The following is a 26796-nucleotide window of genomic DNA, read 5'->3' as shown; positions in this document are numbered from 1 at the left end:
ACCCCCAAAATGTATCTTTATCTGCAATTTATAGACTGCAATGCTGTGGTTGGAAAAGAGATACATACTTTTTGGTTACGACTAATTTTTTTTTAAAGATGGGGTTTCACCATGGTGGCCAGGCTGGTCTTGAACTCCTGACCTCAGGTGATCCACCCACCTTGGCCTCCCAAAGTGCTAGGATTACAGGTGTGAGCCACTGTGCCCGGCTATGACTAATTTTAAAGAAAATAAATTTTTGCCTGGTACGGTGGATCATGCCTGTAAGGCTGAGGCAGGTGGATTACAAGATCAAGAGATCGAGACTATCCTGGCTGACCCAATGAAACCCTGTCCCTACTGAAAATACGAAACTTAGCTGGGCGTGGTGGTACACACCTGTAACCCCAGCTATTCAGGAGGCTAAGGCAGTAGAATTGCTTGAACCTGGAAGGCAGAGGTTTCAGTGAGCCCAGATCGCGCCACTGTGCTCCAGCCTGGTGACAGAGCGAGACTCCATCTCAAAAAAACAAAAAGGGAAATAAAATAAATTTTGAGTCATAAGAAAGTTGGTAGTTTACCGAAAAAAGTATTTATAGAGAGGCATTGTGGCATGTGTCTGTAGTCCCAGCTAATCAAGAGGCTCAGGTGGGAGGATTGCTTGAGCCTGGATGGTCGAGGCTCCAGTGAGCCATGTTTGTGCCACTGCACTCCAGCCTGGGCAACAGAGTGAGACTCTGTCTCAAAAAAAAAGAAAAGAAAAAGGTATTTATTCAGACATATGAGGGGAGAAGTATGTTTTGTAAAATAAATTTCTTGTTGAGAAGTTATTTTAAGCTAAATTTCTTTTTTCCTTGTATGCAGGAAGGTGTGAGTATTAATAAGTCCTTGCTAACTTTGGGAAAAGTTATATCTGCACTCTCTGAACAAGCAAACCAAAAGAGAGTTTTTATTCCTTATCGTGAATCTGTTCTTACATGGCAAGTATCTTTTGAAGTACAAAGAATTGCATAAAATATAGTGAATACTATGGGGAAAAGAATGATAGACTGACTTCATTAACTTTGGGATGGAGAAAAGTGGTAAGCATTATGAATCCTAGAGCCAAACTACCTGGATTTGAATCTCAGTTCAGCATCTTAAAAGCCCTGTGACTTTGGGCAAATTACTTAATATTCTAGCCTGTTTCCTCATTTGTAAAATAGGGACAAAATCAATACCTTTTAGGGGTAAGTGAGGATTAACTTATTAGTGTAAAATTCTTAGTACATAATATGTACCATATGAGTGTAAATAATTATTCTTGTACTTAACTGTTATTTGTCCTTGATGTTTGAATGTATATGGTACTACCAAACATATTGCTAGTTGTATAAAGAGGAATTAAACCATTTTGTTTGTGTAGCACACAGTGCTAATATGTGGGTGCTCAATAAATGTTTTCATTAGTGAATGTAGATTTAATTTTCAGTATGTTACATTCAGATTACATCTGTATGGATTTAATATTCAGTTCTGATATTAATATACAGTTAGTATACAGGCATTAATATACCTGTTATGATAAGGACTGCATCTCTACTTGAGGGTAATGTGTCTTTACGATTGGTTTATTATAATGTGGTTGCCACCTTGAAACCTGTAAGGGAAAATCTTATTTTTTCATGTCTCATGAAAGTTAAAAATAGTGACATTCCTTCTGCACTAATACATGTTTTAAGTCTTGTACTTCCTTTTTTCTCTAAAGATTTTGCATATAGTACAATATAGAATTTTTGTTTCCATGTTCATTCATCATTTTCAACATTTATTGAGCACCTGCTTCAAAAGGTTGTGATAGCACTGGAAATACAAAGATGACCTAACCACTAAGATACTAGGATGACCTAGTGCCTTCCCTGTGTAGCTCACAGTCTTGTAAGAGGAGAGGTATCTTAGGAAACATTTGGTGGTTAACCACATTTTAAAGTCTGCACAGACTGTTGCCTCATGAAACAATACAAAAAGTGTAAGAGAAAAAAAGTGTTTATGAGATCTAGAAATAGTTACAAACACCAGAAAAAGTTTTAAATGATATTTGAGTAGACTACAATAATACTGTATTGTATACCCTATTAGTTTGTTTTGTGCTTTCTAGATAATTACTGTTATTACGTTGTTGTAGAAGCAAAGTCTAATTATGACTTTTTTTCTTGCAGGCTGTTAAAAGAAAGTCTGGGTGGAAATTCAAAAACTGCAATGATTGCTACGATTAGTCCTGCTGCCAGCAACATAGAAGAAACATTAAGCACACTTAGATATGCTAACCAAGCCCGTTTAATAGTTAACATTGCCAAAGTAAATGAAGATATGAATGCTAAGTTAATTAGAGGTGAATATTTTCTCAGAATTTAAAAATTATTTTGCCACAGTTTAGTCTCAAATATTAGTTGTAGTCTTAAAACATGTAATATATGAAAATCAAAGGCTTTTCTTTAATACCTATTTCAATAGAGTCTAGTCATCAGCCTATAGTGATGGAGTATGATAGGTAGAAGGACAAAGGGAAAGACAATAAATAATGAGAAAAAAATCAGAAAAAACCCCACAGAAAACAAGAGTATGGGTAAAGGGGAAAAAGCAAGCATTAAACAATAAATATACACACTGAGTCATAGATGTATACAGCAAAATACCAATGGAACTATTTATTATTTTACTTTTATGACCTTTCTTCCATTGTCGTTTTATGTACTAGCTCTGCTCATGCTTAGTTCATTGATCCAAAGGCAATTTAAGCTTGAGTTTCTAACATAGGCTGAACTTATTTATGCTAAATACTGCTTTGTATTTATCTCTAGCTAATCATCAATTTAGAAATAGACTTTAATGCCTGCAAGATTTCTTGATTTGTACAGTTTTATCTTTGCTGATGTAGAACTATCATTTTTTCATGGCCCTTTGTCTTCTGGCCCTTTTTAGCATCAGAAGGTGATAGACATTTCAGATGTGTGAGCCAGGGAGGAATCTGTTTTCTCTATTCTGATCCATCCTTTCCCTTTTGGATCCCTTCTTTTTCATGAGTGGGATGGTTTTCATTGGCATGGTGGCTCAAACCTGTAATCCCAGCACTTTCGGAGGCCAAGGCAGGCAGATCACTTGAGGTCAGGAGTTTGAGACCAGCCTGGCCAACATGGTGAAACCCTATCACTACTAAAAATACAAAAATTATCCAGGCATACTCGTGGGCACTTGTAATCCCGGCTACTCAGGAGGCTGAAGCGGGAGAATTGCTTGAGCCTGGGAGGTGGAGGTTGCAGTGAGCTGAGATTGCACCACTGCACTCCGCCTGGAGTGACAGTGAGACTCTGTCTCAAAAATAAAATAAAATAAAATAAGTATTCTGAATTCTAGCTAGAAAAATACTTGATCTTGGCTGTTCTGTCTAGTGAGTAGGCATTCTTTTATTCCTTTACTTTTTAAATAAACTTACTTTCACTTTAACAATTCCCCCTTTTCCTCTCAAAAGTGTCCCAATTTGGTCAATACATTGTATAGCTTTTCTACTTATGAACAGGGAAAGATCATTAATATGGGAGCATATTTTAGGTTCAGACTAAGTAAAGATTTATAGGTTATAAAAGTAAAGCTGATTTTTCCAATATTCTGTTTTATTTAGTAATACTGTATTAAAAACCTCAAATGAAATAGAAGATTGAAGGATTGTGCTTACTATGGAAATCACTGTATATCAAATATAATTGTCATGCATCTTTGTCTAAATCTTCAGAATTGAAGGCAGAAATTGAAAAGCTAAAAGCTGCTCAGAGAAACAATCGGAATGTTGACCCTGAACGATACAGGCTCTGTCGGCAAGAAATAACATCCTTAAGAATGAAACTGCATCAACAGGAGAGAGACATGGCAGAAATGCAAAGGTGGAATATAGTCAGTCCTTTAAATGTTAAGTGTGTTGCTGTGGAATCATAGGACTGGTAGGGACCCCAAGAGGATACTGAGTGTTTTTTCCTACCTTCCTTATGAATAGAGCAGCCCAGTCCCAGACTATCATATTTTAAATATTACTGGGTAGTTCCCTAATTTTCACTGATTTTCTCTTGACTCTCAGTCTTATATATCTGGATGTGTTTAACTTATTTTCTTTGTTTTTCGAAAGAGTATGGAAAGAAAAGTTTGAACAAGCTGAAAAAAGAAAGCTTCAAGAAACCAAAGAGTTACAGGTATCATTTCAACTTTCTCAACTGATTTGAAAATAAAAGAAATATGCCAAGAAATAAATATTGCTAATATGCCAATGCATGTAAATTTAATGTTTCAAATACTTAGTGTATACTGACTCTGTACAAAGCAATACCATAAGGAAAATTAATATAAAGAAATGTCAAGATCAAGATTGATTGCTTAGAGCTAGCCGATAAGCTAGTTGGAAAGTTAAGAGTATGAATAAACCATCTTGTCATATTTACTTTGGTTTCACAGATAGATATTAAATGTCTATGCTGTGCCAGGAACAGGGGAAGCCAAGGTGATTAAATACAGTTTCATCCCTCAGAGAGCTTGTGATCCAGAGAGAGATTTACAAAATGTAAATAGAAGACTAAAATGCAACATGATTTCATTAGATTGAGCCATAAGCAATTCCATTTTTGTAGGTAAAGAATGGTTGAACACTGGCAGTTTCATATGGTTGAAACTTATGTAATGAAAAGCATTTCAAGTGATTGGCAGTGGGATAGTACTATAAGAATTCAGGAGAAGGAAGGAAAATTCCTTGGGCATGGCCAGTCCAACCTCATAGAAGAGGTGGCATTTGAGATGGGCTTTGAAGTTTGCATAAGATTTTAATAGGAAGAGAAAAGGAAGACAGTATTCTCTGAAGAGGAAATTTTGTGAAAATTAAGGTAGAAAAGTTTGAGGTGTCTTTAGAAAAAGTTTGAGGTGTCAAATGGACAATCATTTACCAAACCTTGTTAATCTTAATGAAGATCCACAACTATCAGAAATGCTGCTATATATGATAAAAGAAGGAACAACTACAGTCGGAAAGTATAAACCTTTCTTTAGAAAGGGTGTGTAGATCAGTTTTATTGGAAGTAGTTTATCTGAGATCATAAGGAGATAAAACTGGAAAGATATGTTATGATTAGTTTATGAAGGACTTGATTTCCAGGCCAAGGAAGTCAAGTTTTATCCTGTAGGAAGTAAGAAGCTGTTGAAAGTGACCAGGGAATTTACAATCTGAGGGTACCCTTTCAAGAGAATTAATCTGGCTTAGGATATGAGATGGCTTGATAACAGAAGCTGTTGACAGTGATCAGGAGACTGCTTCAGTAGTTTTGGTATGAGTTGATAGGGGCCTGACTAAGGTGATGGCAATGAAGATGCAACAACAGAAACTGATCTATTGTAAAGACGGCCAGTCAATAAGAATAGACACAATTTAGTGATGATAGGTTGATATATGAGTAGACTGAGGATGGTGAAGGACAAAGAAGGTAACAGTTACAGGGAGGTCACAAAGGAGAGATTCTAAGGAAGGAGGAGAGAGTCTAAAAAATGTTTATGGCCAGGTGCAGTGGCTCACACTTATACTCCCAGCACTTGGGGAGGCCGAGGTGGGTGGATCACCTGAGGTCAGGAGTTCGAGACCAGCCTGGCCAACATGATGCAACCCTCTTTACTAAAAATACAAAAATTAGCTGGGTGCAGTGGCACATGCCTGTAGTCCCGGCTACTCAGGAGGCTGAAGCAGGAGGATCACTTGAACCTGGGAGGCAGAGGTTGCAGTGAGCTGATATTGCACCATTGCACTCCAGCCTGGATGACAGGATGAGACTCCATCTCAAAAAAACAATAAATAAATACGTAAAAATCTCATTTATTGAGACTTCTTATAGAATTGTTCTAATGTTTAATATAGACTGTTTGTTTTAGGTGAATTTAACAATTTCATATTGTGATTAAGATTAATTTCTTTTTCTGACTTCTACCAGAAAGCAGGAATTACATTTCAAATGGACAATCATTTACCAAACCTTGTTAATCTTAATGAAGATCCACAACTATCAGAAATGCTGCTATATATGATAAAAGAAGGAACAACTACAGTCGGAAAGTATAAACCAAACTCAAGCCATGATATTCAGTTATCTGGGGTGCTGATTGCCGATGATCATTGGTATGTTAATCCTCTAAAAAAAAAAAGGCACCTGTTCTATGTCTTGATAACGTGGTTTCTTTCATGGCATATTCATTGATGCTGACTGTTTGGTATAATTCTTCAAACTCATTGTTTGGCCAGGAAAAACATACATTCTGAATGTTTTGTAAGGTTGATAAGGTCAGTTACTCTCAATATAAAGTGCAGCGTAATGCTCTCTCTCTTTTTGTTTTGGCGTACTTGATCTGTTGATTGAAGAATAATATCTTTTTTGCAATTATAATGATGCACATGAAAGTAAACCATCTATCTTACATAGCAGAATTTTTAGTTGGATTGACCAATTTAAAAATGTTTTATGTTAATTTTGTTCATATGAATGGAATGATACTTGTATATATTGTTGGAATGATAGTGTATGTAAACTTTTGTGACTCCGCATTGTGTTTCTAAGATTTATGTACATTGGTCCTGTTTTATTTTCACTGCTATGAAGTATTCCATTGTATGAATTTATCTCTTATAAAATTTAGGAAGCACTGTTTAAGAGTAAAGATAATAGGTTGTAGAATATGTACATGTTCAACTTTAGTAGATAATTTCAAATTATTTTCCAAAATGATCACCACTTTTTATTCCAATTGGCATTGAGAATACCTGTTACTCCACATCCTTGCCAATGTTTAGTACTGTTGGCTTTTAATTTATGCCAGTCCGATGAACATAAAATAGTATCTTATTATGGATTCAGTTTACATTTCTGGTTAATGATAAGGTTGAGCATCTTTTTCATGTGTAGATGGGCCATTTTTGTTTACTATTCTGTGACTTGCCTGCCCATATCTTTTGTCTATTTTTCAACTGATGTGTTTGTTTCTTAATAATTTGTAGGAGTTTCATGAGCTTTTTGGTATAAATATACATATATATATTTTAGAATTTTTATATATTTTTTAAAAATATATATTTTATTGCACTTTAGGTTCTGGGGTACATGTGCAGAACATGCAAGATTGTTGCATATGTACACACATGGCAATGTGATTTGCTGCTTCCATCCCCTCGTCACTCATATCTGGCATTTCTCCCCATGTTATCCCTCCCTGACCTCCCTACCTGCCGCTGTCCCTCCCCTATTCTCCCCAAACAGACCCCAGTGTGTGATGCTTCCCTCCCTGTGTCCATGTGTTTTTATTGTTCAACACTGCCTATGAGTGAGAACATGCAGTGTTTGATTTTCTGTTCTTGTGTCGGTTTGCTAAGAATGATGATTTCCAGATTCATCCATGTCCCTATACAAAGGACATGAACTCTTCGTTCTTTATGGCTGCATAGTATTCCGCGATGTATATGTGCCACATTTTTCTTGTCCAGTCTATCATCTATGGGCATTTGGGTTGGTTCCAGGTCTTCGCTATCGTGAACAGTGCCACAGTGAACATACGAGTGCATGTGTTTTTATAATAGAACGATTTATAATCCTTTGGATATATACCCAGTAACTGGATTACTGGGTCAAATGGAATTTCTATTTCTAGGTCCTTGAGGAATCACCACACTGTCTTCCACAATGGTTGAACTCATTTACACTCCCACCAACAGTGTAAAAGTGTTCCTATTTCTCCACATTCTCTCCAGCATTTGTTGTCTCCAGATTTTTTAATGATCGCCTTTCTGACTGGCGTGAGATGGTATCTCAATGTGGTTTGATTTGCATTTCTCTAATCGCCAGTGGTGAGCATTTTTTCATATGTTTGTTGGCATCATATACATCTTTTTTGAAAAGTGTCTGTTCACGTCCTTTGCCTACTTTTGAATGCATTTGTTTGTTTTTTTCTTGTAAATCTATTTTAGTTCTTTGCTGGATATTAGCCCTTTGTCAGATGGGTAGATTGTAAAAATTTTTTCTCATTCTGTTGGTTGCTGGTTCACTCTAATAATTGTTTCTTTTGCTGTACAGAAGCTCTGGAGTTTAATTAGGTCCCATTTGTCTATTTTGGCTTTGTTGCCAATGCTTTTGGTGTTTTAGCCATGAAGCCCTTGCCTATGCCTATGTCCTGAATGGTTTTTGCCTAGGTTTTCTTCTAGGGTTTTTATGGTGTTAGGTCTTATGTTTAGATTTTTAATCCATCTGGAGTTAATTTTAGTGTAAGGTGTCAGGAAGGGGCCCAGTTTCTGTTTTCTGCACATGGCTAGCCAGTTTTCCCAACACCATTTATGAAACAGGGAATCCTTCCCTGTTTTTGTCCAGGTTTGTCAAAGATCAGATGGTTGTAGATGTGTGGTGTTGCCTCCAAGTCCTCTGTTCTGTTCCGTTGGTCTATATCTCTATTTTGGTACAAGTACCATGCTGTTTTGATTACTGTAGCCTTGTAGTATAATTTGAAGTCAGGTAGCATGATGCCTCTAGCTTTGTTCTTTTTGCTTAGGATAGTCTTGGCTATGCGGGCTCTCTTTTGGTTCCATGTGAAGTTTAAGGTGGTTTTTTCCAGTTCTGTGAAGAGGGTCATAGGTAGCTTGATGGGGATAGCGTTGAATCTATAAATTACTTTGGGCAGTATGGCCATTTTCACAATATTGATTCTTCCTAACCATGTGCATGGAATGTTTTTCCATCTGTTTATGTCCTCTCTTACTTCCTTGAGCGGTGGTTTGTAGTTCTCCTTGAAGAGGTCCTTTGCATCCTTTGTTAGTTGTATTCCTAGGTATTTTATTCTCTTTGAAGCAATTGTGAATGGGAATTCACTGATGCTTTGGCTCTCTGTTAGTCTGTTATTGGTGTAGGAATGTTTGTGATTTCTGCATATTGATTTTGTATCCTGAGACTTTGCTGAAGTTGCTTATCAGTTTCAGGAGATTTTGGGCTGAGACGATGGGGTCTACTATATATACAATCATGTCATCTGTAAATAGAGACAATTTGACTTCCTCCATTTCTAATTGAATACTCTTTATTTCTTTATCTTGCCTGATTGCTCTGGCTAGAACTTCCAGGACTATATTGAATAGGAGTGGTGAGAGAGGGCATCCTTGTCTAGTGCCAGATTTCAAAGGGAATGCTTCCAGTTTTTGCCCATTCAGTATGATATTGGCTGTGGGTCTGTCGTAAATAGCTTTCATTATTTTGAGATACTTTCCATTGATACCTAGGTTATTGAGAGGTTTTAGCATAAAGCGCTGTTGAATTTTGTGGAAGGCCTTCTCTGCATCTATTGAGATAATCATGTGGTTTTTGTCTTTGATTCTATTTATGTGGTGAATCACGTTTACAGACTTGCATATGTTGAACCAGCCTTGCATCCCTGGGATGAAGCCTACTGGATCGTGATGGATAAGCTTTTTGATGTGCTGTTGCAATTGGTTTGCCAGTATTTTATTGAAGATTTTTGCATCTATGTTCATCATAGATATTGGCCTGAAGTTTTCTTTTTTTGTTGAGTCTCTGTTGGGTTTTGGTATCAGGATGATGTTGGTCTCATAAAATGATTTGGAAGGATTCCCTCTTTTTGGATTATTTGGAATAGTTTCAGAAGGAATGGTACCAGCTCCTCTTTGTATGTCTGGTAGAATTCAGCTGTGAACCCATCTGGACCTGGGCTTTTTTGGTTGGTAGGCTATTAATTGCTACCTCAACTTCAGCTCTTGTTATTGGTCTATTCAGGCTTTCAACTTCTTTCTAGTTTAGAAGCCTAAACCAGGGAGGGTGCAAGCATCCAGGAATTTGTCCATTTCTTCCAGGTTTACTGTTTATGTGCAAAGCGTTGTTTGTAGTAATCTCTGATGGTAGTTTGTATTTCTGTGGAATCGGTGGTGATATCCCCTTTATCTTTTTTTATTGCATCTATTAGATTCTTCTCTCTTTTCTTTTTTATTAATCTGGCTAGCGGTCTATTTTGTTGAGCTTTTCAAAAAAAACAGCTCCTGGATTTATTGATTTTTTTTTGAAGGGTTTTTTTGTGTCTCTATCTCCTTTAGTTCTGCTCTGATCTTAGTTATTTTTTATCTTCTGCTAGCTTTTGAGTATTTTTGATCTTACTCCTTTAGGTCTTTCAATTTTGATGATAGGGTGTTGATTTTAGATCTTTCCTTGCTTCTCATATGGGAATTCATTGCTATAAATTTCCCCCTAGACACTGCTTTAAATGTGTCCCAGAGATTCTGGTACGTTGTGTCTTCGTTCTCGTTAGTTTCAAAGAACATCTTTATTTCTGTCTTCTAGATGTTTTGAAGTTTTGCTTTCACATTTAATTCTTGAATGTCTGGAATTTTTTATTTGGTGTGAATTAGGGATCTAAATTCATTTATTTTCCACATGAATAGCCGTTTCTCCCAGTACTGTATGTTAAATAGTTTATTGCTTCTTTTGGAATCTATAGTATTCCTACAAAAAATTTCTAAAAATATGGGAATCTGTTTCTTTCTACTAACACCCTACAGTCTTAATTACTTGAGCGTTTTAAAGAATCAGTCTTTCTTTCTTTTCTTTTTTGATGGAGTTTTGGTTTGTTCAGGCTGGAGTGCAATGGCACCATTTCAGCTCACTGCAACCTCTGCCTCCTGGGTTCAAGCAATTCTCCTGCCTCAGCCTCCCAAGTAGCTAGGATTATGGGCACCCACTACTATACCTAGGAAATTTTTGTATTTTTAGTAGAGATGGGGTTTCACCATATCGGCCAGACTGGTCTCAAACTCCTGACCTCAGGTGATCTGCCCATCTCGGCCTCCGAAAGTGCTGGGATTACAGGTATGAGCTACCGCACCTGGCCTGTAAAAAAATCTTTATTTCCTTTTTGTTTTTTTTTTTTTTTTTTTTTGAGATGGAGTCTCATTCTGTCACCCAGGCTGGAGTGTAGTGGTATGATCTTGGCTCACTGTAACCCCCAGCCCTGGGTTCAACGATTCTCGTGCTTTTGCCTTCCTAGTAGCTGGGATTATAGGTGCATGCAACCACACCCAATTGATTTTTGTATTTTTAGTAGAGACAGTTTTGCCATGTTGGTCAGCCAGGTCTAGAACTCCTGACCTCAGGTGATCCACCCACCTTGGCCTCCCAAAGTTCTGGGATTACAGATGTGAGCCACCACACCTGGCCATGAATCTTCATATCTGGTAGGGCACATCCTCGTTTTCTTTAGGTTCTTTTGTTTTTCTTTTAATTATTTTATTTAACAAATAAATACAGTATTATTAACATCTGTGGCAAAGATACAGAACATGCTCCCAAAGAGTTAAGAGTCCACTAAGGAACTTGGAAGCCCCCTGCTTGCCTCTAACTCTCTACTTTCATTTTTATTCCCTTCGTCAGTTTATCTCGTTCAGTAGACCATGAACTTCATGAGAGCTGGTTTCATGTCTGTCTTCATTGCTGACACATAACTGGCTCTTGGAGGCCAAATGAATGAAAGAACTCCATGGCTGAAGCTGGTCATGTGAAAGAGGAGAAAAAGAACTTCAGTATCCATTAATGCTTATTAAGTGTTAGATGAGTACTGCATACCTACTGCTTAAAAGTAAAGAGAAGGCAGAACTGACTTCTAACTTAAGCCCTGAAGAATAGCTTCTTGGAGGACTCTAAGTTGCACCATCAAGAATGGTCGCAATAAGGGAGAGGATGTGACTTTTCACAACCTCTGGAAGGAATGACTCAAAGAAAAGCTGACATCAAGGCAAATTCAGAGTATTCATATGGTTGGTTGAATGTGAAATGGAGTTCTTATGGGAAAATAGTGGCAGATGAGGGAGGTTGGTGGTTGAAGCCAGATTGTGGGGAGTGCAAAATGGTAGGCCATGGAATTTTGAGAGCAGAGTAGACAGAATTAGGAAAGGAAAGGGATCAGAACAAGCACACATTGTGTAAACCTTCACCTGGATAAGACACGAGACTGTGGGAGGGATTTAGTGCCTAAGGATGAACTGTTTTTTCTATGCTTTTCTCTAGATGCTTTAATTGAACTATTATTCTCCAATTACAGATCTTGGAACCTAATCAACAGCTAAAAAGATCTTTGGTTAGGACTCAGCTTTTGTCGCAGTTTTCCTTTTCTTTCTATCCAGTTGATCCAAAGATGAATTGGACTTTGGAGTTTATTTCCTATTCTCTGAATAAACAGACTCAAAGAAATATATAGCACTTATAGCTGATTTCCACCATATCACCTTATCATCCAGTTAATTAGGTGACTTGAGTATGTTTTCATCTCCATGCTTTTTTTCCTCTGTTGTACCCCACTTTTTTCAAGAGGGGAAAAATATTTGTTCTTTCTGTTTTTAAAGCTCATATGTAAAACCATCAGCTTAGAAAATTAAAAAGCACTTAAAACTGTTTTATTGAAAAAAATCATTGTCAATGTGTTAATGTTTTTTCCTTGAGGTTTTTTTTTTTTTTTTTTAAATTTTTGGGGGAAGTTTTTTGTTTGTTTTTCAAAGAAGTTATAATGGAAATACATCCAATGAAAAATGTTTCCACAACTGGTGGATCAGATTGCTAGCGGCCAGGCTTTTTTCACCAAACTTCAAAACCTAGTTGGAGGCTGGGTGCAGTGGCTCATGCCTGTAATCCCAGCACTTTGGGAGGCTGAGGAAGGTGGATCACTTGAGGTCAGAAGTTCGAGATCAGCCTGGCCAACATGGTGAAACCCCGTCTCTACTAAAATACAAACATTAGCTGGGCATAGTGGCGGGTGCCTATAATTCCAGCTACTCAGGATGCTGAGGTGGGAGAATTGCTAGAACCTAGGAGGCAGAGGTTGCAGTGAGCTGAGATTGCACCACTACAGTCCAGCCAAGGCAACAGAGTAAGACTCCATCTGTCTCAAAACAACAACAATAACAAAAAATCAAATTGGAGGAAAATAAAATAATCTTAAGTTATTGTTACATATTGGTATGAACCTTAACACCAAAGGAATAGCTCAAGAAGAATTATCCCATATTGCCTTTTTCTTATGTTTTAGTGTGTTCTACAATTGTAACAATGTGTTTCTTATTTTAACAGTACTATCAAAAATTTTGGTGGAACAGTGAGTATTATCCCAGTTGGGGAAGCAAAGACATACATAAATGGAAAATGTATTTTGGAACTCACAGTATTACATCATGTAAGTGGATGGGTGCTACAATATAAGAAACTGTTGGACTTAGACAAGCCATTTAATTTCTTTGAGTTTTAGTTTTCTCTATAAGGTAAGGATGTTGAAGTAGATTAAGGACTTTTTTGTTTCAAAAATTAATTTTCCTATTAATTGCTTTCTTTTGTACAAAGACAAAAGTTACATTTATATGAATCAAATCTGAATAGCTGACCACTAACTATCATTATGTGTGCTATAAAAAGCTAAGCTTTAGAATCAGACTAGATTGGTTGAAACCCTGGCTTTGCCATTGCTATGTAACCTTTGGCAAATTATTTAACGAGGTGATTAAACAATATCACCCAAGTCAGGACACTTTTGAAATCATTAGTAATCATTACATCAGGAGAACAAATGTCAGCAGTATATTGGAGGCAAACCCAGATGCATTGTGATTTTATAGATCCTGCCTTTCAGGGATAGCGAAGGATCAACAGAAATAATAATTTGTGTGTATAGTTCTTAGAACAGTATCTGCAAATAGTAAGCTCTCAAAGAATATCCGTTGTTATTAAGCTTTGTGCTTTTTAGTTTCCTCATTCCTAAAATTGGCGTGATTATATGTATCTCACTGAGTTGTTGTGAGTCATAAATGTGATAACCTGCAGTCATGCACCTCAGGATGATGTTTTGGGCAGTGAGGGACCACATATACAACAGTGGTCCAATAACACTATAATACTGTATTTTTACTCTATTTTTTTCTGTTTAGATATACAAATATTTGCCAATGTGTTATAGATGCCTAACACTATCCAGTACAGTAACATGCTGTACAGCTTTGTAACTAGGAGCAATAGGCTATACCATATAGTCTAGATGTGTAGTAGGCTATACCATCTAGGATTTTGCAAGTACATTCCATGATGTTCACACAACTATGAAATCATCTAACAGTGCATTTCTCAGAACATATCCCTGTTGTTAAGAGATATATGACTGTATATGTAATGTGCTTAACGCAGTGTTTGGTATATACAGAGTAATAAATGTCGGGAGGCGGAGGTGGGTGGCTCACGAGGTCAAGAGTTTGAGAACAGCCTGGCCAGCATGGTGAGACCCCATCTCTACTAACACTGCAAAAATTAGCTGGGCATGGTATCGTGCACCTGTAATCCCAGCTACTCAAGAGGCTGAGGCAGGAGAATTACTTGAACCTGGGAAGCCGAGGTTGCAGTGAGCTGAGATTGTGCCACTGCACTCCAGCCTGGGTGACATAGCAAGTCTCTGTCCCAAAACAACAACAAAAAGTAATAAATGTTAGTTGCTGTGATGTTTATGTTTATCATTAACACTAGACTATATTGAATTGTTGGGCATAATGAATTTTATCGTGTAATTTTTTGGTTGAGACTCACCTCAAGTAGTTAATTCTTTTGTGTGCTTTAGGGTGATCGAGTGATTCTTGGTGGAGATCATTATTTTAGATTTAATCATCCAGTAGAAGTCCAGAAAGGAAGAAGTCCATCTGGAAGAGACACTCTTATAAGTGAGGGTCCAAAAGACTTCGAATTTGCAAAAAATGAGTTGCTCATTGCACAAAGATCACAGTAAGTATTGCTGTTGATATGAAATAGGAAGTGTATGAGAGAGAGCTACAGCAGAGTTCATCACATTGTGCCAATCTCTAGTAATTAAATCTTTGGGTGCTGGTTTCTAGTGATATTATTTTTTCTCTTGGTACATTCATTAGTTCAGTAAATATTTATTGAACATCTATTATGTGTCTCACTGTAGGGGATATAAAAAGTAAGGGTTGAAATTTAGCTCATGTCCGGGAGGAATTCATCATCTCAAGGGGCTGACAGTTTTAACAGTGCTATGATATGGTGCTCTGAAAGAGTCCTGCACCGTGTGGTATGGAAGCTCATGGGGTGACACCTGGCCCTGACCAGTTATCAGCAAAGGTTTCTGGAAGGTGAGAAGGTGTTCTGTAAAGGAGAATCCCAACAGATGATTCGAATTTAGCCAGAGAAAGACTGGGAGCGTGTACTTTTGTTTTATTTTCTTCTTGTGCCCCAGTTTTTGTTCATGCAGTATTGTAGGATTTCTGACATAAGTTCTATCCTTGTAAGCTAACTGGTAAAGTATATACAAATAAACTGCTAAAGAGTTTGCACTTTCTCTTAAAGGACAAGGGAAACATTAAAGAATTTTGAGCATATGTGAGACACTCATAATCAGAATCACATTTTTAGACAGATCACCAACACTGAAATTTGGAGAATGGATTAGAGGTAGAGCAAGCTTAAAACCTGCAAATGCAGCTAAGAGACTATCGACATAAGATAAATATAGTGTGGTTAGGTAGGAAAGAAACATACAGGAGATAAGATCGACAAGGCTTGATGACTAAAGAGGATGAAAGGAGGAGGACTCAAGAACTAGGATGAGCTAGACTAACTGCTTTGTCACCTTTTAAAAAGCCTCAACCTGATTTTGCCCTTTAGAAAGAATTTTTTTAATTGAATACAATATAAATAGTACAAAATTTACCAAGTTATCCATTTTTAATTGTATAGTCCAGTGGCATTAAGTACCTTCACATTGTTTTGTTTTGAAACAAAGTCTGGCTCTATCTTCCAGTCTGGAGTACAGTTGGCACGATCTCAGTTCATTGCAACCTCTACCTCCCGGCCTCAAGCCATCCTCCACCTCAGCCTCCTGAGCGGCTGGGACTACAGGTGCACACCAGCACGCCTGGCTAATTTTTGTATTTTTTTGTAGAGATGGGGTTTCACCATGTTGCCCAGGCTCAAACTCATGAGCTCAAGCAATCCACCTGCCTTGGCCTCCCAAAGTGCTGAGATTACAGGCGTGAGCCACTGTGCCCACCCTAGTACCTTCACATTCTGTGCGACCATCACCATCATCCATCTCCAGAAATTTTTATTATTCCAAACTGAAACTCTGTATCTGTTAAACAATAGCCATTATCCTCTCTCCCTGGCTGTGAAATCCACTAGCTTTCTTTCTTCTAATATTCTTATTCTCTTTTTCAGTAAAATTGGGAATGGAAATTTCTGCGTAATACAGTTACTAAAGTACTGATTTTATTGAGAAGAAAGACTCTTTAGTTTTCTACAATCATTGATTCTTTCTCTCCTATATATGGAGAAGTGACAAAGCTAATATCATGTTTTGACTTATCAAAACATCAAATTATTACAAATGGCTTAAAATATATGATACAATCTCTGCTTTATCAGCTCTTGTATCACGTATTTTTTTTTAAATTTCTTATTGCATTTTAGGTTTGGGGGTACATGTGCAGAACATGCAAGACAGTTGCATAGGTACACACATGGCAGTGTGTTTTGCTTCCTTTCTCCCCTTCACCCACATTTGGCATTTCTCCCCAGGCTATCCCTCCCCACCTCCCCCTCCCGCTGGCCCTCCCCTTTTCCCCCCAATAGACCCCAGTGTGTAGTACTCCCCTCCCTGTGTCCATGTGTTCTCATTTTTCATCACCCGCCTATGAGTGAGAATATGCGGTGTTTCATTTTCTGTTCTTGTGTCAGTTTGCTGAGAATGATGTTCTCCAGCTTCATCCATGTCCCTACAAACGACACAAACTCATCATTTCTGATTGCTGCATAATATTCCATAGTGTATATGTGCCACATTTTCCCAATCCAGTCTATCATCGATAGGCATTTTGGTTGATTCCAGGTCTTTGCTATTGTAAACAGTGCTGCAGTGAACATTCGTGTGCATGTGTCCTTATAGTAGAACGATTTATAGTCCTTTGGATATATACCCAGTAATGGGATTGCTGGGTCAAATGGAATTTCTATTTCTAAGGCCTTGAGGAATCGCCACACTGTCTTCCACAATGGTTGAACTAATTTAGACTCCCACCAACAGTGTAAAAGTGTTCCTTTTTCTCCACATCCTCTCCAGCATCTGTTGTCTCCAGATTTTTTAATGATCGCCATTCTAACTGGCGTGAGATGGTATCTCAATGTGGTTTTGATTTGCATCTCTCTGATGACCAGTGACGATTAGCATTTTTTCATATGATTGTTGGCCTCATATATGTCTTCTTTCGTAAAGTGTCTGTTCATATCCTTTGCCCAATTTTGAATGGGCTTGGTTGTTTTTTTCCTGTAAATCTGTTTGAGTTCTTTGTAAATTCTGGATATCAGCCCTTTGCCAGATGGGTAAACTGCAAAAATTTTTTCCCATTCTGTTGGTTGCCGATCTACTCTAGTGACTGTTTCTTTTGCCGTGCAGAAGCTGTGGAGTTTGATTAGGTCCCATTTGTCTATTTTGGCCTTTGTTGCAAATGCTTTTGGTGTTTTGTTCATGAAGTACTTGCCTACTCCTATGTCTTGGATGGTTTTGCCTAGATTTTCCTCTAGGTTTTTATGGTGTCAGGTCTTATGTTTAAGTCTTTAATCCATCTGGAGTTAATTTTGGTGTAAGGTGTCAGGAAGGGGTCCAGTTTCTGCTTTCTGCACATGGCTAGCCAGTTTTTCCAACACCATTTGTTGAACAGGGAGTCCTTTCCCATTGCTTGTTTTTGTCAGGTTTATCAAAGATTGTATGGTTGTAGATATGTTGTGTTGCCTCTGATGCCTCTGTTTGGTTCCATTGGTGTATATCTCTGTTTTGGTACCAGTACCATGCTGTTTTGATTACTGTAGCTTGTAGTATAGTTTGAAATCCGGTAGTGTGATGCCCCCCGCTGTGTTCTTTTTGCTTAGAATTGACTTGGCTATGCGGGCTCTCTTTTGGTTCCATATGAAGTTCATGGTGGTTTTTTCCAGTTCTGTGAAGAAAGTCAATGGTAGCTTGATGGGTATAGCATTGATTCTGTAAATTACTTTGGGCAGTATAGCCATTTTTACGATATTAATTCTTCCTAACCATGAACATGGAATGTTTCTCCATCTGTTTGTGTCCTCTCTGATTTCGTTGAGCAGTGGTTTGTAGTTCTCCTTGAAGAGGTCCCTTACGTTCCTTGTGAGTTGTATTCCAAGGTATTTTATTCTTTTTGTAGCAATTGTGAATGGCAGTTCATTCTTGATTTGGCTTTCTTTAAGTCTGTTATTGGTGTAGAGGAAGGCTTGTGATTTTTGCACATTGATTTTGTATCCTGAGACTTTGCTGAAGTTGCTTATCAGTTTCAGGAGTTTTTGGGCTGAGGCGATGGGGTCTTCTAGGTATACTATCATGTCGTCTGCAAATAGAGACAATTTGGCTTCCACCTTTCCTATTTGAATACCCTTTATTTCTTTTTCTTGCCTGACTGCTGTGGCTAGAACTTCCAGTACTATATTGAATAGGAGTGGTGACAGAGGGCATCCTTGTCTAGTGCCGGATTTCAAAGGGAATGCTTCCAGTTTTTGCCCATTCAGTATGATATTGGCTGTTGGTTTGTCATAAATAGCTTTTATTACTTTGAGATACGTTCCATCGATACCGAGTTTATTGAGGGTTTTTAGCATAAAGGGCTGTTGAATTTTGTCAAATGCCTTCTCTGTGTCAATTGAGATAATCATGTGGTTTTTGGTTTTGGTTCTGTTTATGTGGTGAATTATGTTTATAGACTTGCATATGTTGAACCAGCCTTGCATCCCCGGGATGAATCCTACTTGATCATGATGGATAAGTTTTTTGATTTGCTGTTGCAATCGGCTTGCCAATATTTTATTGAAGATTTTTGCATCTATGTTCATCATGGATATTGGCCTGAAGTTTTCTTTTCTTGTTGGGTCTCTGCCAGGTTTTGGTATCAGGATGATATTGGTCTCATAGAATGATTTGGGAAGGATTCCTTCTTTTTGGATTCTTTGGAATAGTTTCAGAAGGAATGGTACCAGCGCCTCTTTGTGTGTCTGGTAGAATTCGGCTGTGAACCCCTCTGGACCTGGGCTTTTTTTGTGTGATAGGCTCTTAATTGCTGCCTCGACTTCTGCCCTTGTTATTAGTCTATTCATAGTTTCAGCTTCCTCCTGGTTTAGGCTTGGGAGGACACAGGAGTCCAGGAATTTATCCATTTCTTCCAGGTTTACTAGTTTATGTGCATAGAGTTGTTTGTAATATTCTGTGATGTTGGTTTGAATTTCTGTGGAATCTGTGGTGATTTCCCCTTTATCATTTTTTATTGCATCTATTTGGTTGTTCTCTCTTTTCTTTCTAATCAATCTGGCTAGTGGTCTGTCTATTTTGTTGATCTTTTAAAAAAACCAGCTCTTGGATTTATTGATTTTTTTGGAGGGTTTTTCGTGTCTCAATCTCCTTCAGTTCAGCTCTGATCTTAGTTATTTCTTGTCTTCTGCTGGGTTTTGAGTTTTTTCGATCTTACTCCTCTAGCTCTTTCAATTTTGATGATAGGGTGTCAATTTTGGATCTCTCCATTCTTCTCATATGGGCACTTATTGCTATATACTTTCCTCTAGAGACTGCTTTAAATGTGTCCCAGAGATTCTGGCATGTTGTGTCTTCGTTCTCATTGGTTTCGAAGAACTTCTTTATTTCTGCCTTCATTTCGTTGTTTATCCAGTCAACATTCAAGAGCCAGTTGTTCAGTTTCCATGAAGCTGTGCGGCTCTGGGTTGGTTTCTGAATTCTGAGTTCTAACTTGATTGCACTATGGTCTGAGAGGCTGTTTGTTATGATTTCAGTTGTTTTGCATTTGCTGAGCAGTACTTTACTTCCAATTATGTGGTCAATTTTAGAGTAGGTGTGATGTGGTGCTGAGAAGAATGTATATTCTGTGGATTTGGAGTGGAGAGTTCTGTAAATGTCTATCAGGTTTGCTTGTTTCAGGTCTGAGTTCAAGTCCTGGATATCCTTGTTAATTTTCTGTCTGATTGATCTGTCTAATATTGACAGTGGAGTGTTAAAGTCTCCCACTATTATTGTGTGGGAGTCTAAGTCTCTTTGTAAGTCGTTAAGAACTTGCCTTATGTATCTGGGTGCTCCTGTATTGGGTCCATATATGTTTAGGATCGTTAGCTCTTCTTGTCGTATCGATCCTTTTACCATTATTTAATGGCCTTCTTTGTCTCTTTTGATCTTTGTTGCTTTAAAGTCTATTTTATCAGAGATGAGAATTGCAACTCCTGCTTCCTTTTGCTCTCCATTTGCTTGGTAAATCTTCCTCCATCCCTTTATTTTGAGCCTTTGTGTATCCTTGCATGTGAGATGGGTTTCCTGGATACAGCACACTGATGGGTTTTGGATTTTTATCCAATTTGCCAGTCTGTGTCTTTTGATTGGTGCATTTAGTCCATTTACATTTAGGGTTAATATTGTTATGTGTGAATTTGATACTGCCATTTTGATGCTAGCTGGCTGTTTTGCCCGTTAGTTGTTGTAGATTTTTCATTATGTTGATGCTCTTTAGCATTTAGTGTGATTTTGGAATGGCTGGTACTGGTTGTTCCTTTCTATGTGTAGTGCCTCTTTCAGGAGCTCTTGTAAAGCAGGCCTGGTGGTGACAAAATCTCTGAGTACTTGCTTGTTCGCAAAGGATTTTATTTTTCCTTCACTTCTGAAGCTCAGTTTGGCTGGATATGAAATTCTGGGTTGAAAGTTCTTTTCTTTAAGGACGTTGAATATTGGCCCCCGCTCTCTTCTGGCTTGTAGAGTTTCTGCCGAGAGATCTGCTGTGAGTCACCTTTGTGGGTGACCCGACCTTTCTCCCTGGCTGCCCTTAGTATTTTCTCCTTTATTTCAACCTTGTTGAATCTGACGATTATGTGCCTTGGGGTTGCTCTTCTTGCGGAATATCTTTGTGGTGTTTTCTGTATTTCCTGCAATTGAGTGTTGGCCTGTCTTGCTAGGTGGGGGATATTTTCCTGGATAATGTCCTGAAGAGTATTTTCCAGCTTGGATTCATTCTCTTCGTCACATTCTGGTACGCCTATCAAACGTAGGTTAGGTCTCTTCACATAGTCCCATGTTTATTGGAGACTTTGTTCATTCCTTTTTGCGCTTTTTTCTCTGATCTTGGTTTCTCATTTTATTTCATTGAGTTGATCTTCGACTTCTGATATTCTTTCTTCTGCTTGGTCAATTCGGCTATTGAAACTTGTGCATGCTTCGCGAAGTTCTCGTATTGTGTTTTTCAGCTCCTTTAATTCATTCACATTCCTCTAAGTTATCCATTCTTGTTATCATTTTCTCGAATCTTTTTTCATATCTTTTTTCAAGGTTCTTAGTTTCTTTGCATTGATTTAAAACATGTTCTTTTAGCTCACAAAAGTTTCTCATTATCCACCTTCTGAAGTCTAATTCCGTCATTTCATCACAGTCATTCTCCATCCAGCTTTGTTCCTTTGCTGGTGAGGAGTTTTGGTCCTTTCTAGGAGGCGAGGTGTTCTGGTTTCGGGTGTTTTCCTCCTTTTTTCGCTGGTTTCTTCCCATCTTTGTGGATTTATCCACCTGTCGTCTGTGTAGTTGCTGACTTTTCAATTGGGTCTCTGAGTGGACACCCAGATTGTTGATGATGAAGTATTTCTGTTACTTGGTTTTCCTTCTACCGGTCTAGCCCCTTCGCTGTACGACTGCTGAGGTCCACTCCAGGCCCTGCTTCTCTGGGGTGCACCTATAGCAGCTGCGGAACAGTGAGGGATGCTACCAGTTTCTTTTTCTGCTATCTATGTCCCAGAATGAAGCCTGCCAAATGTCAGTCTTTTGGATATAGAGGGGTCGGGGGCTGCTTGAGGAGACAGTCTGTACTTTGTAGGAGCTCAGTTGCTGAGCTGTGAGCTCTGTTGTTCATTCAGGGCTGTTAGGGTGCTATGTTTAATTCTGCTGCAACATAACTCATAAAAAAACCCTTTTTTTCTTGGATGCTCTGTCGGGGGGGGTTGCTACTTTCCTTGTGAGTGTCTGCCACGCTGTCCTGCCCAGCTAGGAGGCAGTCTAGTCACTCTTTGCCTGCCGAGGCTCCGCCCTGCTGGTGTGAGGTTTGCCCTGTTGCTGCAGGCTCTGCCCTTCTGCTGCGGTCTCCGCCCTGCTGCCACGGGCTACGCCCTGCGGCGGAGTCTCTCTGTTGTAGCGGGTTGCCTCGGCAACGGCAGGCTGCATCAGCAATGGGCATTTACCTCAGTAGGGCCGGTTTGCCTCGGTAATGGCGGGCGCCCCTCCCCCACGGAGCTGCGGCCTCAGGGAACCCCTCCAAGGGGAGCGTTTGGAATCGCCGTTTTGTTTGTCCCACTGCGCTACCCCAAACGCTATCACCCTGGAATCTCCTGGGCTGGCTCACTGTCCAAGTTCCGGTCAGTCTCAAGTTCAGCCCTCCCAAGTCTCAGGTTGCCGGCCCAACGGCACCCGGACAAGTGCGCTTTGTGCGGACCGCTGTGTAGCGCTGCCACAGCACAGGCTGCCGCCGCACCGGCCGCCGGCTGCACCAGCCAGATCCTCTGCCTGGCATCCCGCGTCTCCTCTATACCTAGGAATTTCCTCGTGCTGTGGGCAACAAAGATCCGTCTGGAAATGCGGCCCTGACTCACCCCTTCTGCGCATTGACCGCGAGCTTCAATCCTGGGTTGTTCTCACAGCGCCATTTGAGTCCTCTGTATCATGTATTTTTAGTCGTCAGTATTTTCCTAATGTAAATTATTGATATATGAAATATAATTTTTGCTCTAACCAATGTTTAACATAAAATAATCTTATTTTACATTTATTATATTAAATATAATATTTACTATACTGTTTATTATGACACCATATTTTTATATAATTCATTTTTCTTAAGCATTAGAAAAATATATTTATTTAAATGTCAGGCATCTGCAATAGTAACTAAGTTAGAAATAAACAATTTTTTCATCCTGTGTGCTTAAATTTTGATTGTAAAAATTGTAGAGCCAGTGAAAAATTTAAAAACACTGGTGATAGAATGTCAGAAATTGAGTTTTAAGAAATTAAGTTTAAAAGTTCAAACTTCTGTTCAATGGAAAACTTTTCAATAGGATTAAGAACTGTTAAGATGTAGGGTCCAGCCCTACAGGGTCCCGTGAGCCCCTCCCTGCTGGTGTAGAGACAAGAAACTAGGAATAAAAGACACAAGACACAGAGATAGAGAAAAGAGAGTCTGGGCTCTGGGGTCCACTGCCAACCAAAGCGCAGAGTCCAGCAGTGGCCCCGAGTGCCTGGACTCTTGACTTTCATTGAGTACAAAGCAGGGGGCAGGGAGGGTAGGGGGAGGTCATGGTGGTCAGTGATAGGATCAGGCAAATCACAGGTCTTGGAGATAGGGAGCCCAGGACTTTCAAGTAGCTCAGACGAAGAGAAAACCTAATGTGTCGGCACTTTTCTCATATTTGTCAGAAATGTCAAAGACATTAAGATTGTGTTACTATTATTAATTCTTATCTTCTGAGAAAAAGAGAAACCAGGTACAGAAGCGGAGCGTGAGAGTGGACATGGAACGTGACCACTGAAGCACAGCATCACAGAGAGACAGTTAAGCCCCTGGATGTCTGTGGGCCTCCCTGACAGCTGTCAAGCCTTACCACAACAGCGTGGAGAAGCGGAGTTTTCTTTAAACTTCCCCAGGAAGGAAATGTCTTGGCCATTTTGGACATCTCCTTCCCTAGCTGGCTAAACAGCGGGTGCTTTCCCAGCACTGGTGCTGCCCCACAGCCGAGGTGCCCTCCAGCACTCCTTATGCGGGCGTGACGGAGGACTTAAAGCAGCTTGCCTTAGGATCACTTTGTTCACAATGTCACCTCAGTTCCATGCTTCATAACCTGATAATCATTAGTAAAATTAAAGGTTATATTGAGTATATTATCTTTATGATTATAAGTGAGTAACTTTAAGATTATATATGATTATATAAAGGAATAACCATATGCCTATATTTCTAATTCTTTTCTAAATCAATATTTACATGGGAACAGGCTCAGGCTTCAGACCATTGCTACGGCACTTGTGGGGTTTCCCCCCAACATCATTATATATAAAGAATTCTTAACATGTACCCTGTAAACATCTTGCTACATTGTAGACTCGAAGCAGAAATAAAAGAGGCGCAGTTGAAGGCCAAGGAAGAAATGATGCAAGGAATCCAGATTGCAAAAGAAATGGCTCAGCAAGAGCTTTCTTCTCAAAAAGCTGCATATGAGAACAAAATAAAAGCACTGGAAGCAGAACTGGTAAAAGGCAGAATTTTTTTTTCTGCCAGCATACCCCAAATGATGTGTTGCCTGTAAAGTTGATTATGTCCGTGTAAGGGAACTGGGGGAGATCAGAGATTAGTGAATCAAAGCTACAGTGAGTTTTGGTCCTGTTTATTTTTACTTTAAGAAATAAGTTGGGGCTGGGCATGGTGGCTCATGCTGTGATTCCAGCACTTTAGAGGCTGAGACAGCAGACCACTTGAGCCCAGGGGCAATGTAGGGAAACCGGTCTTTCCAAAAAGTTTAAAACATTAGCTGGACATGGCAGCAAGCACCTGTAGTCCCAGCTACTCTGGAGGCTGAGATAGGAAGATCATCTAGCCCAGGGTGGTCAAGGCTGCAGTGAGCCTTGACAGAGTGAGACCCTGTCTCAAAAAAAAAAGAAAAAGAAAAGTGATAGTAGGCAATGGCTACTGGAAGAAGAAGAAAAACAAACAGAGAAACTTCTGTCTTCTAGCCACTTGAGTCATGGCTGTCTCCATGGTTTATTGGAAATTGTGTATTCCCAGAAGCCCATTTTAGAGAATACTCTCAAAAGTTTGACTAGTGATATTTATTTTCAGTTAACCTGAATGAAGTGGAGAAACTCTAATAGGGCAACTTTTCTATTAGTGAGTAATTTCTTGTACATTGATTAGAGAAAGGGATTTTTATACTTTTTTGCTACTATTTTTGCCTGAGTTATTTTTTATTATTGTTCTTTAAAGAGAGAAGAGTCTCAAAGGAAAAAAATGCAGGAAATAAATAACCAGAAGGCTAATCACAAAATTGAGGAATTAGAAAAGGCAAAGCAGCATCTTGAACAGGAAATATATGTCAACAAAAAGCGATTAGAAATGGAGACTTTGGCTACAAAACAGGTAATTTCATTGTGTAACCAGTTTGCTCTATTCTGAGAAAAAGCAGGTTTTTTTTTTTCCTTAAAGAAGTTGCTTATAGTATGTTGACAGAAGAGAGCCAAATCAGGGTTTGTAGATGTGTAGATGAGAAAAGTTCTTCTTGCCTTATATCCTGGTGCTGCTTACAGATCTGCTCACACACATCACATAGAGATTTTGAAAGAGATAGACTTGTCATTTCCAGCTAGTTCCGCTCCAGTTTTCTCTTTGTACGCATCTACAACTATCTGGTCATCAGTCATGCCAAGCAGTTTGAGTGTGAAATAGCACTAGGGCACATAGAGGAAGGAAGAAAGGCACAGCTCCTACGCTGGGTCACATCTTGATGTCACAGTGAAACATCTGCCTGTGGAAAGAGCAGCAAGCAGGCTGTTTCCTAAAATAACTCATAGTATGGCATTTGTTACGTCAGTCTTATGAGCTCAGGCACCTGCCGTGTCATTGAGAACAGAGGCATCTCTTACAGGCCACCTCACACTAATCAATTTCACAAGCCTAAGGGATAAACCAGCATGTTAATACCTTCAGGCACCTTACTGTCAACATTTTTGGTCATTCTTTCTATGAGTGGTTCTTGAAGTGGCTAGTGAACCACCTCAGAGAGTTTTAGGAGAAAAACATAGAACTGTTTAAATCTTGAAAAACAGTTATTATTACTGGGCTTATAATACTTATTTGTGCTAAACTGGATTTCTTGTGTCTTTTAAATTTAAATTATTTAGTCAACAAATGTTCTTGGGTATGGCCTTTTTATTTTTCTTTTTAAAACAGTTTGTACTTTTTTCTTCCTGCTTTGTTGGGTTTTCTTATTTTTAATTTTTAATTTCAATAGCTTTAGGGGTACAAATGGTTTTTGGTTACGTGGATGAATTGTATAGTGGTGAAGTCTAGGATTTTAGTGCACCTGTTACCTGAGTAGCGTACATTGTACCCAATAGATAGTTTTTCATTCCTTGCCCCCTCCCACCCTTCCTCTTTCTGAGTCTTCAGTGTCCATTGTATCAGGGGTCCCCAACCCCCTGGGTCACACATGGTTGGGTAGTATTCCATGGTGTGTGTGTGTGTATGTGTGTGTGTCACATTTTCTTTATCCATTCATTGGTTGATGGACACTTAGGTTGATTCCATATCTTTGCACTTGTGAGTTTTGCTGTGATCAGCATATACATGCAGGAGTCTTTTTGATATAATGACTCATTTTCTTTTTTTTTTTTCTAGTTTTTTTAACTTCTATCAATGGGAAGAAAAAAGATTAATTTATGTCATCAAAAATCTCTAATGATATTGTGGGGAAAAATTATAAGAAAATTTTATAAATAATTTTTAAAAGCTTATCGTGTTTAATAAAACACATAAAACATGTTAACTAGGCTGGGCGTGGTGGTTCACGCCTGTAATTCCAACACTTTGGGAGGCTGAGGCAGGCGGGTCACCTGAGGTTGGGAGTTTGAGACCAACCTGACCAACATGGAGAAACCCTG

General features: G+C 38.8%; 1 protein-coding gene and 1 long non-coding RNA gene across 4 annotated transcripts in view; one reads left to right on the top strand and one right to left on the bottom strand.

Moving 5' to 3' along the window:
* KIF14 (kinesin family member 14) overlaps positions 1 to 26796 on the top strand; it is a 76818-nt gene that overhangs the window by 17598 nt on the left and 32424 nt on the right. For all 3 annotated transcript variants that reach the window (XM_017966582.4, XM_078356425.1, XM_035280736.3), the window contains exons 10-18: positions 844 to 959; positions 2178 to 2350; positions 3749 to 3896; positions 4136 to 4199; positions 5973 to 6157; positions 13134 to 13236; positions 14659 to 14819; positions 24245 to 24392; positions 25124 to 25276. In XM_017966582.4, coding sequence (XP_017822071.4) covers positions 844 to 959; positions 2178 to 2350; positions 3749 to 3896; positions 4136 to 4199; positions 5973 to 6157; positions 13134 to 13236; positions 14659 to 14819; positions 24245 to 24392; positions 25124 to 25276 — 1251 coding nt within the window. The remainder of the gene's footprint in view (positions 1 to 843; positions 960 to 2177; positions 2351 to 3748; positions 3897 to 4135; positions 4200 to 5972; positions 6158 to 13133; positions 13237 to 14658; positions 14820 to 24244; positions 24393 to 25123; positions 25277 to 26796) is intronic.
* On the bottom strand, positions 11431 to 23886 carry LOC144580331 (uncharacterized). Its single transcript, XR_013529631.1, has 3 exons — positions 23748 to 23886; positions 14628 to 14737; positions 11431 to 11560 (listed from the first exon to the last, which is right to left on the bottom strand). It is a non-coding gene; the product is annotated as an uncharacterized LOC144580331 (long non-coding RNA).

Source organism: Callithrix jacchus, chromosome 19 (genome assembly GCF_049354715.1).
Source record: "Callithrix jacchus isolate 240 chromosome 19, calJac240_pri, whole genome shotgun sequence".
Lineage (NCBI taxonomy): Eukaryota > Metazoa > Chordata > Mammalia > Primates > Cebidae > Callithrix > Callithrix jacchus.
The sequence above is the reverse complement of the archived record's forward strand: the minus strand, read 5'-3'. Positions and strand labels throughout refer to the sequence as shown.